At 40.1% G+C, this 14,335-nt stretch overlaps 1 protein-coding gene across 1 annotated transcript in view; it reads right to left on the reverse strand.

Annotated features, from left to right (window-relative positions):
- LOC104619767 (suppressor of tumorigenicity 7 protein homolog) overlaps window positions 1-14,335 on the reverse strand; it is a 57,465-nt gene that overhangs the window by 17,483 nt on the left and 25,647 nt on the right. Inside the window, exons 7-8 of the mRNA XM_010285766.1 lie at window positions 9,914-9,986; window positions 8,269-8,371 (exon numbers count right to left, since the gene is read on the reverse strand). Of these exons, the coding sequence (XP_010284068.1) occupies window positions 8,269-8,371; window positions 9,914-9,986 (176 nt within the window). The remainder of the gene's footprint in view (window positions 1-8,268; window positions 8,372-9,913; window positions 9,987-14,335) is intronic.

A 14,335-nucleotide genomic window follows, 5' to 3' on the forward strand; every position in this document is an offset into this window, starting at 1 on the left:
CACAGCCCCAGAGAGACCTCGTCTGGAACAATCTGTACAGTTCTCATCAGGCACTTTCAGAAACATAAAGATCAAATTCCGCAAGTACAGAATAGAGCTAATCAAAGAAATGGCAAGTCTGCTTTGTGAGAGAGCACTTGAAGGCCTCCATCTGTTTAACTTCTCTAAACAGGAGTAATGGGTACCAAAAAGGTACCTAGCTGTAGGTAGGGCTTGATTATTATGGAAGGAGAGATATGACTGTCCATGAAGATGAGGAGGTCTTGATGTCCTAGAATATCATTATCTATTCACGCATTGCTGTATTTTCAAGGATAGTTCAAGAGTCCAGAAGGCATTCAGGTTCCTGGAGGTTTGGCTGACAGGGCTCAGTCAGGGTCTACTTGGAGCCCAACCGACCCAGCCCTTAGAGCCAATCCTTATCCCGAAGTTACGGATCCGGCTTGCCGACTTCCCTTACCTACATTGTTCCAACACGCTAGAGGCTGTTCACCTTGGAGACCTGCTGCGGATATGGGTACAGCCCGGCGCGAGACTTACACCCTCTCCCCTGGATTTTCACGGGCCAGCGAGAGCTCACCGGACGACGCCGGAACCGCGACGCTTTCCAAGGCGCGGGCCCCTCTCTTGGGGTGAACCCATTCCAGGGCACCTGGCCCTTCACAAAGAAAAGAGAACTCTCCCCGGGGCTCCCGCTGGCTTCCCCGGGATCGGTTGCGTCACCGCACTGGGCACCTCGCGGCACCCGTCTCCACCACTCTGGATTCAGGGATCTGAACCCGACTCCCTTTTGATTGGTTCCAAGGCGCGGGTCCCTCTCTTGGGGTGAACCCATTCCAGGGCACCTGGCCCTTCACAAAGAAAAGAGAACTCTCCCCGGGGCTCCCGCTGGCTTCCCCGGGATCGGTTGCGTCACCGCACTGGGCACCTCGCGGCACCCGTCTCCACCACTCTGGATTCAGGGATCTGAACCCGACTCCCTTTTGATTGGCTGAGGGCAACGGAGGCCATTGTCCGCTCTTTCAGAACGGCACTCGCCTATTGCTTAGGACCAACTGACCGGTGTTCAACTGCTGCTGTTGTTCAACAGCCACGGGCAGCCCCCTTTTAGGGTAACTACAAGCTACTGGTGGGCAGGACCGAGTCCCAGCGGTATGCTGGGTTTATAGCAGACTGTCCATGATATCAACACAGTCGCCCTGAAACATTTTGGATTGGACAAGCAGAAAAATTCCAGCGAAATAAAATTGAATGAAAAAAATCTTTCTTCAAAAACTATCCAATAAGCTGCAGTCCTCATGCTGCCTATATAATGTGTGAATCTCAGTCCTGATGGATTTGTGTGTGCAACAAGTATCTCCAGCTCTTGGGGAAAAAAAACAGCCAAAGACATCTGATTGTACTTTCCAAGAGGCTGCTATTGCACTTAATCAAAGATACTATATGAGACAGGTACAGTCTTCTCTTCAGCCACCGAAGACTTCAGGGTGGGAATCTGACTATTTTATATCTCAGCATTTCCGAAGGCCCCAGTCCAGAGCACAGCCCTTGTTACAGGACTAATATAGACACAAGATCCTACCATACCACTAAAATTCATACCAGTATGAACTGCATCTGGCTTTACAAGAAAACAACCTACACCTCGACAGCCTCCCTAGTAATTGTAACTCCTGATGCACTGGCATCCTCTCAGATTCAACCGTGACCTTTACAATTTAAGAAATAAAACTTCACTACCTTTTCAATATGTTGAATACACAGGGAAGATAGGAGTCCTCTGTCATCCTGACAGGGCTCTGATCCCAAGCGTGGTTCCACTTCAGAGGGAGAATCAAGTAACAGGCTAAAGAAGAAACTTAGCAAAGAGCTAGCCATCATGGAGGAAATGGAGATGGCAAGCCCAGCACATCTCCAACTGCATTTGTTTTTCAATGACAAATGAAGACGTTTAATTAGAACAGGAAATAGCATGTCACCACCATCTGGAGTTACCATGATCCTTTAAAAAAAGAATAGTCTCGGAAAAGACAGTCTAGAAAATTTCAGCAAGAATGACCTAGTCTTCATCAAGTTATGAGTGAATATTAAAGTTGTGCAGCAATTTCCATCATCAACAGATTGCTCAGTCAGCCCTTCTCCATTGCACTGTTTTGGCTTGGATTTTTTTGCTTGTCCTTTTTGTTTTTCTGGTCTCTCTCTTCTCTCACCTCAAACTTTTTCCTGTCAAAAAACTACAGTTTAGGAGTTACAAGAAAAGTATCAGTATTTTTCGTGTGCTTCCACAGAGGGCTTCTGTGCCAGTTACATAACATTGTAACAGATACTGCTCAGCTATAGCCATTCTGTACACGTATGGGAATATGCCTTTTAATGAGCATTTGGAGGATGACAATGGACTTTGTACACATGATGTGCAACATGGTGGAGTTTACATTTCTCTTACTTGAATTGACTGAACATACATTATTTATTTCATAATATTGACAGCACTCTGGCTACTAATTCTCCTCTGCTGGGAGTGCTTTTAACATTCCACATTAATGAGCTACTTCAGTGCCCTTTCATAAAATAAATCAATCTGTCTCAGGCAGGTTTCCTTTTTTTCCTCAACTGTGCAATTTGCCTCTGAAATTACAGCTCAGGCCACAAATAGGCAATAGTCACTCCTGCACCTGTGACAGCATCCCCTCCAGGCCAGAATATGAGAATTAAACATTGTTTGAACAGGAACTCTCCTCCTCCCCATGGAATGAACAGTACAAGCTTAAAACAGTTCCAAAATACTGGTTTCTACATGCCCAGAAAAACCACTTTTAGGTCACCTTGCAAGTTCTCATTGGATTGATGGTAATTAAGAAGTTTGGCCTTTTTGCTGGAGATACAAAACCAAATCATTGTCTCACTGAACAGTTAAAAACTCTCCTAAACATGTCTGGAATAGTTTCTCTGTAATATCATGGGGTGTGCAGAACACATTCATTTCCCATCTGGTATATGAATTTGTTTGCATTATTTGTTTCTGTTAGCAACTACAACTTACTAGAAACTACACAAGCATACACACAGACACAGTTCTTATTAAAAAAAATTTGAAAGAAATGAGAAAGGATGAAAAGGAAAACTTGAAAGTATTTAAGTGAATGGTTTGTTACATCCTTTTAAGAAACTGTTTACACACAAAACTGCCATTTCTTAAAGTAGTATCAATATTTAAGTTGTTTGGTTCAAATACAGGAAACTTCAGCAGGTACTCTCTTTAAATCAACTCAGCCCGTGGCTTACATAGTAAACACATACAACTGTGTGCAGATTGCACTTTTGATTCACTTTTAACAATTGGATATATGGACCATCACCTGTTTTCTCTCCCCTTTCACTTTACTGAATAGCTTGTGTGTCATAAATGACAGAAAAGGGTGGGGTGGGGCCTCTTCAGGAGGAGTTTGAATGCAGGGAGGGAGCCTTGCAAATCAGTGCAGAAAGGGTGTTCCACAATTGAGGAATGTCCCAGAAACAGCTGTGGTACTTTATCAGCACTAGCTTGGGATAGCTGCATTACATGTAAGTGGGGAAGCTCCAAACACAACACATAAATAATATTGATGAAGTCATGTGTGTGTGTATAAACATATACTTTTTTTTTCCACACACTCCACAAATTATGCACTCTCTGTGACATAGGATATACTACCCTCTTTTCCATATAAAATCCTCTGGAATTACAGTGATACCCCAACTGCTTTAGTGGCAATAAAAACCTTTTTGTTTAACTCTTAAATTTTTGAGCAGCACATTGTCAGACAGTGTCAGCACATTTCCTTGGGACCAGAATCCCACAGTGCATGTCACTACACTAAAACAGAAGGACACTAGTCCATAGAATCTCATTTAAGATAAAGATGGTTGAAAAAAATTCAGACAAGTCTTCACAAACAAGTGATATAATTTGTTGTGATTCTTCTCATAGTGAAATTCACAGCTCTTTGCTTTGTCCTCTTTCCTTTAGTAAACAATACATAATGGAGTTTGAACACTTACTTTGTAGGTCCTACTTCTACATAGTAAGACAGTCATTGTTTGTGAGATCCTCAGTGTTTCTTTCCCTCAAGCTGCTGTAAATTAATTTTTTCAGTTTGATAACTAAGCTTTAGGCAGATTATTACTGTAGTTGTGAGCTTCAATGCTGTCTTCGTTCTGCAACTGGTTATGTTTTTCTTCTACTAAAGAGAACTCTGAAAACACTCTGCCTGGTGTAGACACATAGGCAGTGTCTACCAAAGCATAATGCTGCAATTTGCAGTAGCTGACTTGTTTCAGTAACATAAACAAGACAAACTGTAGGTAGAGGTAATACCTTTTATCAGGTATTTTTCTGGTACATCTTATAAAAATTAAGCCATTTGCAAACACAGAAAGCTTTTTACAGGGAAGATGACTTCAGAATGAGAACTTGTGATCACTTTGACAGTGATTCCATTTTTGCTGCAGTCAACAAGGAGTTGACAATCATAGTTGACACACCTGAGCTGACACATCTGAGCTGTCCTTACCCTGCAGAACTCTGCTTCCAGAAACAGCACAGCCAGGTCAGCTGCCCAGCCTCCTGGAGAGATCTGGCAGGTTGCACTGAGCTCTGTATTGCCTTTGTTTACTTAAGCCAAATTCTGGTACCTCCACGTGTCACATCTTGATGTCAGTGTATTCCAAAAAACAATGAGAATTTATCATCTATGGCTGAGACTCAATAGACTGATCTCTGGGAATTACATTGTCATTGAAATGTACTCAAAAATGGAAGAAAAGACCTGGGTCAAAAAAGAGTTTTTTGCTGGAAGGGTGGCTGCCTGAAGAGAGACTGTCAGCCATATTAGGTCTCTGTAAAAGTTATTTTTGTGCAGACAGAAAATAAAAACCAAGGTGATGTGTAGTCATCTAGAATCAATGAAAGTGGGTGCCAACATCTTCACGACATACATACTGAGAAGACGCCCAGAACCATGCATACATGCTGGTTTCTATGCGGAAGGTGAAGTGTTTTTGCAGGGTTTCTCACCTCTGTGTAAAGATGGAAATCTGGGACTTTTAAACTGCTGCCTCTTAAGCGGTTCCTACATCTTTAGATTACATTCAAAAGAAAATGTAAGAAGTACAACTGACCTCTGCAACATCTCTAAGGAACACTGGACTGCAATCTGGACATAATCTCCGAGGGAAAAATCAGCAGCATTGTAAGAATCCCATGGTGGTTTTACAACAAACCTCCAACAGGTCACAATGGGAGACTCTTGTGTCTCCTTTCTTGCTAAATCCAGCTCAGCAGCATTTCTCAGTGTGTTCAGAGTGTATTCCCTGCATTACCTCACTAGCAAAAATCTGCTATTTCCCGTTAAATGTCTTGAAAATGCATATCCAATAATAATCTTTTTATGTGACAATTCTAAACTTTAATGATTTGGACTGATAATGGTAAAATCTCCTTTTGAGACAAACCAGAAACATATCGAACCAATTTTTTCCCTCTTTAATAGTGCAGTTCCCTGCTTTCAAGACTTCTACTGGGAACTCTGCAAATGCTTTAAATGATTTGTCACCTTTGTAATTTATTTCTTCCTCAGTCTGAACAAGAGACTCATTAGTGTTTAAATTCTAAAGAAGCTTTGAAGACATATTAGTTTTTTGGCACTGTTAGATTTCTTGTGATGCTGCTTGCTAAAACTTATCTCCATTTCATTAGGAACAAATTGGATATGACTTCAATCATAATTGAGTGGGAGGTTTAATATCCATACTGTGCATAAAATTATAACCAAAAAAATATTTTTCCCACCTTAATACCCTTTAGCTAATAGCAGAAAGAGTGAGTGTGAAATCAGCAGTGCTGCTTATTAATCTGTATTAGCCTACACTGTTTTAATGTTAAAATATGAACTAAAGTAACTTAGAGTCTGCTCCCGTTAACTACCTTGTTATTCTGATAATTTATATGTTTCATAAAGGTTTTCAATTTCACAACGACAGACTTTGAAAAACCAAGGGAATCAATTAACAATGTGAACTGACTGAAAAGCTCAGGAACTTAAGTGAGGAAGAGGACTGAAATTTCTTTAAATCAGAAGTACTGAAAACAACACACAATCTGCATTTCACACATGGGGATACTTGTGAGAAAGGAGTTTCAGCCTTGTATTGAACAGACACTTAAACAGAAGCTGGCTAGTGAGAAGGGGGTCACAAGCAATGAATGATACATGAAAAAATACATGATCTACATGTAAAACAGGATCTTCGAGGTCTGGAAGTGCAGGGATTATGGAGCAGCTGCCACAGTAAAATCTACAGTAAGGTAGATTTTGCAAAGGAAGTCAAACCAAAGAAGAGCAAGTATAACCAGAAAAAGAACAAGCAAAAAGGTAGTAAATGAAGACTTAGCCTCAGTTTCATAGCAGTGCAGAGTGTGGAGACAATAGCAGGATGGACATCAGGAGCATGTACAGAAGTGGAGGCCACTGCAGCCAATGATCTCTGTCCCTGAACAGTGAATGAAACAGCCAGACTAGCATAACTGACTTAGAACAAAGAGTTCCCCACTCAGAATCAAGTGATCCAGCGATGACAGAAGTAAATGCAATGACATTCATTTAAAGAGGCGGGAAACAGTATGTGTTAATACAGAATCATTAGTATGCAAACTGTTAAAAAAGATTTTGATGAAAAGAATTATCAAAAGCATGGAGGTGAGGAAAATGGAACAGGCTCCCAATGATTGCTCATGACAGGCTAAACTGATATCTTTGCTTGGCAAGATATCTAATTTTTTTAGACAGCAAGGATAGAATACTCTAACCAGGCTTCAGTAAAACATTCAGAAAGGTTCACCCAGAATAGGACTGGAATAGAGTTAAACAGGCAACCAGGCAGAAGAGAAATATCAATGGTTGTGTTGGCGCAAGAACCATTGGGATGGAAGAAAGTAAACAGAGTTCCACAGAAGCAGTCCTGGAACCAAACTTCATTTAATATTTTCATTTTATAGCTTGGCACAAAAATAGAAGATCAGCTAATAATACAAAGGGACTCATCTCACCTAAATCTTGTTGTCTAAAAATCAGGCTTTTACTGGAAAATAGTTGCTCCTTTCATAGTCAATGTAGAAACAGGCACCTCGGAGGGAAAGTCTGTCTAGAGATGTCTAAGATAGCTCCTTCTTTCCAACTGCCTGTAGAGGAAGTCTAGATGATTTTATTAAACAAACAGCCTAACTTTCAGATCGATAACCATGCTATTTAGTGGTTGGCATAACAGACATAGCTCACAGAGAAAATATTTCATTCCTCCAATGCATGGGAATGAACTTTCTGCAATCCATGTATATATATGAGAGAGGTTTTGGGTTTATCTTGACCAGACTTGGTGTTCAGCTGTACCTAATGAATAGGCTTCCTACATTAACACACACCAGTCTTCTGCTCTCCAGTGGAGGCTGCTTACTTTCAAAGGGCAATACTGGTCCAAAGGAGGTTTGTGGGGTGAGGTTCAGAAGCAGATCTCCAAAGGCCAAAAAGCATCTGGCTCTAGTTTGCCTTTACAATGAACTTACAGACTGAAATACTAAGTATCAGGTGATGAAATAATAAAATACATTAGCCTTTAGTAGCCCCTGGGTAAGATTCTTACTGCTGAGATACATATCTAGAGAGGGGATTAGGGAATTAGAACATAAACCCCTTTTCTTACTTTGTAGTTCTCAGCAATTCTTCATCTCTGAGCTTTGCATTCTCAGAACTTAATGACAGGGTGCTGCATAAGGAATTACTAATGCAGCTTATATGAAGCACACCATGAACTGCAAACATAGGTTCCTTTGTATAGCATGCCAAAAACATACTCTTACGTGTAATCATCAAAACAAATAAAATGTGCTATTTTGATCTAGAAGATCTTTAATAGCTATTTTGTAAATAATAATCTGTCTTTATGTATGGTTCTGTCCTGCAGCGTAGCATTTGGTAGTGGCTACTACTGCAATCCACCATGTAATTGCTGCTCACAAAGAGGACTCACTTCAGCTAAAATTTCAAGTTGCGCAGTCCAGAGTAGAAGACACTGAATGTGAAAAGCCAAACAAAAAAACTGTGCATACTACCAGTTTCTTTCCCTTCCCACTGTTTGCTCCCCTTTCTACAATGTCATTCGTTCATCTAACAGAAACCAGGAGCTAGGTCCTCAGCAGTGTTAATGCTACAACAATGCTTTCTCCATACTCACTTTTGGCACATGAGGATTAAATTCTACTGCTCTGTGAATAGCTTCTACTGCATTCATCTCTGCAGTACTCAGCCCTCGTCTTGAGGCAGCCTCTGGAGAAAATCTACAAAAGCAAAGAAACAAACACATTAGGTCAGACATGCTAGTAAGAAAAAAACAGAAAAGGAATCTAGAACATGGGCCCATGTAACCAAACTGAGTCAATTCCCTATGCTCTCCAAACTCCCATAGCAAGTGGAAATTCTGAGTGATTTATTACATCAAGGCCAATGAAAATCCCAGCAGAAGTGGAAAGCATGTTTGCGTCTAATCATGGCAGAAAGTTGGTTCAAACAGTCCTTTCTCTGTCACTAATCTAAATTTGCTCTAGGTACCTTGCTAAGGGGCATATTCAAGGCTGAAGTTGCATAAAAAAGAAAAGCAAAAAAAAAAAAAAAAAAGCCAAATTATTGTTGGAGGCTTTCTATTAAAAACAGGTTTGGGGAAGTTTTAGGGAGATTCCCAACCCAATGCCCCTGGGTCAGGTTGGGATGGAAGCACGATGCAGCAGCAGTAGCAGGTGGTCTACTGGCCGCAGCACCATTGAGGGTAGCATGCCCAAACTGTGGGCAAATCATCTGCCCCAGTGAATGAAAAACCAGACCATGCAATCTCTTTCTCACCTCACACCCCACGGCTAACTCCAGAGCTGTACTTGGCAGGCAGACACCACAGGGAAAGCTGTGACAACCTTAGCCCTGCCCTCCCAAGCTGGAGTCGCTGTGTAGGGAGGAAAGATGTTGCAGTAGGTACTGGCGATCTACAGGATAAAAAGAATGAAAGAAAATTACTTAGATCTTGATGTGTACATACACTTTAAAAGCAAAAACTATCAGGATGTCAGTCAAGAAAATGGCTTTCCACTCTACTTGCTTTCCAACTTTAGGGAGGCATTCGACCCTCAGGTGCACAGACACAACTCTACCTGGGATTTGTGTGAAGGCATCTGAGAGCAGAATTGGGATTTTTGAGCTCCATCTCACAAGGAGCTGAGCACCCTTTCAGAGCAGGCCCATGCTCTCAAGTCCACAGGCAACAAGCAGATGTGCTCAGCACCTTGGAAGGTTGAGACTCAAGAGAAAACCATAACAGGAACGAGCAGATATTCGTGTCTCTAAAAATATGAACATCATCTACCTCTTGGAACCCCTGACATTTAGTAATGCTAAACCCACTTGCCGCTATTTAAGTAGATGAGCAGTCTTCTGACAGCACTTGTAAAACGACACTGCTACCAGTGCATCCACATTTAGTTATTACCTTTTTGTGGTCAGGTTTATACAAAGTTGAAGAAGTTCAGCCACACAACACCTTTAGTTGCATCTTCATTATACTGTCTAGGAAGCCAAAGCTCACCCAGATAGTATACATAAAACTGGAACAAGAATTGAATTCATATGATTTCTCTTCTTTTCTTCTTCTGTAATATTTGAAGTGCAATGTTTGATCACTGCAAATTTTTTCTTATATATGAAGTCCTTCTACGAATTTACTGCAGGACTGAATTTTCCTGCTAACCCAGCAGATTGTTAGGGTGTGGGCTCAGCTAAGAGAAATCTTGAGTTAAATCAGGAATTTTGCTGGACAGTGGTTCTTATGCACTTACTTGTCAGAGACAGCTCTGGCTTTGAGCAATGCAGCTGTGTAACATATTGTTGCTGATTTTGGTAAGCTTATATCTGTTGAAAAAAAAAGAAAAATGTAAACATCTGAAAATTTAAAAGCCTGCAGAAAGAAAAGTGTTTGATTGATACTTCAGAGTATGCAAGCCATATACAAAATTATTAAGTGAATTCAGAATGCTTTCTGATCTTGGGATTGTACTCCTGTGTCACATGGATTTTTAAATTTCCACCCAATATACAGGCTTTAAAACCCATGTTAATGACCACTGAAACTTCTATTTAAGCAGAAAGTGGGTTCACTAGAGAACTAATTCAAAGAGTGGCATGACAGAGACATACAAAAGAATTCATGTCTTCATACATAAATTTATAGGTAACCTGGAATACAGGAATTTTTCCATAGTCCACAAAACATCTAGGTAATAGCTGAGTGCTATCTTATTCACTCCTCTTGTTTTCACACAGAAGCAGTTGTCTAATATGAATTTGTGGCAGCTATACAAGTTAAGACAGCTATTTAAATAATAATGGATTTGACTTACAAGCAAACAACTATTAGATTTATTGCAGTTAAAGATCAACAGTAAAATAAAGTGCTTTGCCTGTTAAGGAGATCTTGGACCAAAATACTCACCAGTCATTCTCTGGCTATTTTATGCTGTTCCAGAGACACATAGGAGCTATAAACCTGACTTAACCCATTAGTTCAACTTAATTTATACCTGTTCTCTACCAGCAGATTGTCACAAAGCATCCAAAAGGTAGAGAGAAATGCTGCTTAGCAGACTTGAGCTATAGATTTGTTCCCACTGTAACAGAGAAGAATTGACTTCCACACTAGTAATCTACCCAGGAGACACATATTATATAGCGACTGAAATATTCCGTCAGCAAAAAGTTAGAGATTACAGCTAAATTAAAAAAAGAAAAAAGAACAAGCCCCACAAAAGGCTGAATTCTGCAAACACTTCTGCACACTGCCTATCTACTACTGTAAATATATCCCAATGAAACAGGAAGCATTAGGCCCTGAGATAATATTACAACTGCCTACAGTAAACAGCAAACACACAGAATATTAAACAAAAGGCACTGGAGTAGGCCCATTGTAAAGATGAACAGCAGCTAACCTGACTATTGTTCTAAGAAACTATCTGTCCCTCAGTTTGTCATTAAAGTTGATTAGAAAGAATAAATTACTATAGAACTTGGTAATTTTAGGGGTAAGAGACACTTGTGATTTACTGAACCCCAGTGCCTTGCAAGACAGGGCTCCAAAAAAGGTGTTAAAGAGGACAAGCAAGTTACATCTCAGCAGTCACCATCCTTCACTTCTTAACAACCAACCAAGCAGAACGTTGTTCTGTTAGATCGAAAATGTTGCGAGAATGACTGAGGCACTTTGAAAATGCTACCTGTTAAATCGCCTCTATTGTCTTTTTCTGCAGTTGTGCTTCAAGTATGAGATGTAAAGATCTTGTTGGAGGCTCCCCTACAGTATATTCCAACTATAATTTCACTGGAGTATGTAATTGTAGTGATTAAAGTGATTAAAACCAACAGCACGCAAAGTAGTCTGGGTGATAAAATATGTTAATTACTACACTAATAGAAGCTAGCGGCAGAGACATACGTAAGCACATCTTCAATGACAGGAGGAGAAAACATTTATAAGCACCTTCAATAACTCTGCTTATACCAGGTTTTCCTTAACATTAGGAGTTAAAAGTTATTTCCAGTAAACAGAAATGACCTTTTTAAGAACATAGTAGTCTCTGTCTTTCAGTATAAACTTCATTAATCAAATCATAAATGGAGTGAAAGGTAGAGGAATGGAAAAGAAAAAGAAAATCCAAATCACAATGATGTGCTGTCATTTAGAAGGTTTTCAATTGGTCAATAGAATACCTTATTTTCCCCTTACCTGTAAGTGTTTCTCTGGGCCATCAAGCCACCATTACCTCATGGAAAATATTTTCCCCTGCATCAGTTCAAACATTGGTTCAGGACCTGACCTTTACAAAATTTTGCATGAATGACACAGAACAAGAGGTTTACTTAGAAGTCCCTGGAAACACATTTTCCCAGGCAAAAGGCAAACTCCACATATAAAAAAAGGACCAAGAAGAGAATGTTTGCTCAGACTTCTTCAAATAATGCAGCGAGAGCACCACTTCATTTTTCTATCTTTTTGAAGGAGCTGAAAAGTAGGAGGAATCAGGAGGTCTGGAGTATAAAACTGATGTAGCAGAGGAAAAACATTTTCTATGCCAATGAAAGCTGCTGGCTCAATTTCATTAAAGAAAGCAGGTATGCCAGCAAAACCAGAACGACAGCAAGAAAATGGCAATTCAGCTGTTAATACACAATTCATGAGGTGAAATAGTAAGACAACTCAACACACAAAAACCATCTAACTATGTGTATAAAGGTTAATTTCTGCATCAGATCATTGATACCTGAGTGGAGAATGTTCAGTGAAAGTTGCATGAACCAAGTTCTGATGAATATTACAATTACTGGCTAAGAGATTAAGATATAATACAGTAGGAACTGAGCTTGATACAGGGTTAAATATACTAAAACAAAACACCGTATCACAAAACAGTATCTTCTAGTAGGAAGTGCGTGTTCCTGAGCTGGAAACATCTGTGCATATAGATTGCAGGATGATCCACAATGAACTGCTGGCATCTGCAAGGAAGGGAAATGTGGTGATGTGAGGTAAGGCTCAGGTGCACCACCTGAGTTATTCCTGCAGAAGAAATGGGATTTCTCAAGGAACGTTGTGTTCAAATCTGATCACCCATGGTCAAGAACAACAAAAGTAAACTGAAAAACTGGATTGTTTTTGTAACAATTGACATGGAATAAAGTCTGAGAGAAGATAGAACTGTTCCCTACACACATATCCACAAGGAACATCAGGAAAGGAGAAGAGTTGCTTAGGTAATGTTGGCACAAAGATAAACAGTTCAGAATTAAATTTAGGCTAGCGATTAAAAGATAGTTCCAAGAAGTGAATTTTTGAGGCAGGTTTCCAGGTAGAATAGTGGGGCAAACAAAATAGCTAATTCTAAGACGGAACTTGCTCAGCTCATGGAAGGGTAATATCATGTAGTGAATGCAATGGCGGGGGACCTGACTCACCCAGGAGGTCTTTTCCAGTACTGTGCTCCTAATGAGCAAGCAGCAGTTATTTGAGGACGATACCTACAGTCCCTTGGCAGTGGAATACATACATATAAATGTTCATTTTTATGTTGCTGTGGAGATAGCCCTCAGTAGCTCCATGCCCACTTCCCTCCAAAAGCATTTTGCTTTTTGTTTGCTGCATATTAGACCACAGTATTTGGTTATGCTATAACCTGGTCTGATCACTACAATACTTCAAAATCCTCATATAATTTAGGCTTCATCTCCAAAACTGGACCCTTGTATTTTAGAGAAAAGCATAAAACAATTATGTCTGGTTACAACTTGAACTTAGCAAGGGAATCACATCTAAACTAGCCCTATGAGAGATGTCCTCTGTCAGGAACCAAAGTGAAGTTTTTCACGAATGACTGTGTCCAGCTCTGTGAGCCATCTGGCAAAATATCTTCACGTATATTGTTTCCCACCCTTCTGTGATTACTTGTGGATCTCCCACAATGTGCTGAAAGATGTGACTGCTATTCTGTTGTCAAAACCATCAGGGCATTTTTGCCTAATAAGAACTGATGTGTCAATCCAAAAAAGACTCTCCTTCTTCCTTATTGCTTGTATCTTTAAACAGAATACAAAATAGCCCAGACTTAGTTTGTGAGCATTTTCTTTCGATTAGCTCTAGTCAGCTATGGGAAGGGTTGGGAAAGTGAATTCTTACTGGTCATTTGCCTCATTAGCGGATGCTTGTGAGAGTGAACTAATGGAAAGATGCTACGGATAGAGACTTGCAACCCTAATATCGCTACTTCTCTCATTCAAGATATCCAGAATACACCATATATCACCTAAATAGGTCATGGGATCTATTGTTTTTATAAAACCGAAACTAAACCAAGAAATGATGAATCTGGACATGACATGGACTGGTGCAATGTCCCCTACCCAAGAGATCAGACGGCCCTAAATATGAAGTGACAGGTATGCTGCAATTGCTTTAGTCATTAATAAATGTAAAATCTAAGCCACTAATTAGAAATTTTTCCCTATTTTGACCCCAAAGCATATGTTATTCCCAAGTCAACAATACAGATTCCTATGGGCTTAATTTCAGATAGTTGAATAGTCTTATCAATACTAATAGGACTTAAATATTTGCTGAAATAAGCTGTAGATCTGGGGACATAACTTGCACAGTTAAGATCCTTCCAGTAAAACTGCTAGTTCTTCTTCATATAGCACTGGACAGAGACTGC

The sequence above is a fragment of the Phaethon lepturus genome, unplaced genomic scaffold, assembly GCF_000687285.1.
Source record: "Phaethon lepturus isolate BGI_N335 unplaced genomic scaffold, ASM68728v1 scaffold5694, whole genome shotgun sequence".
Taxonomy (NCBI): domain Eukaryota; kingdom Metazoa; phylum Chordata; class Aves; order Phaethontiformes; family Phaethontidae; genus Phaethon; species Phaethon lepturus.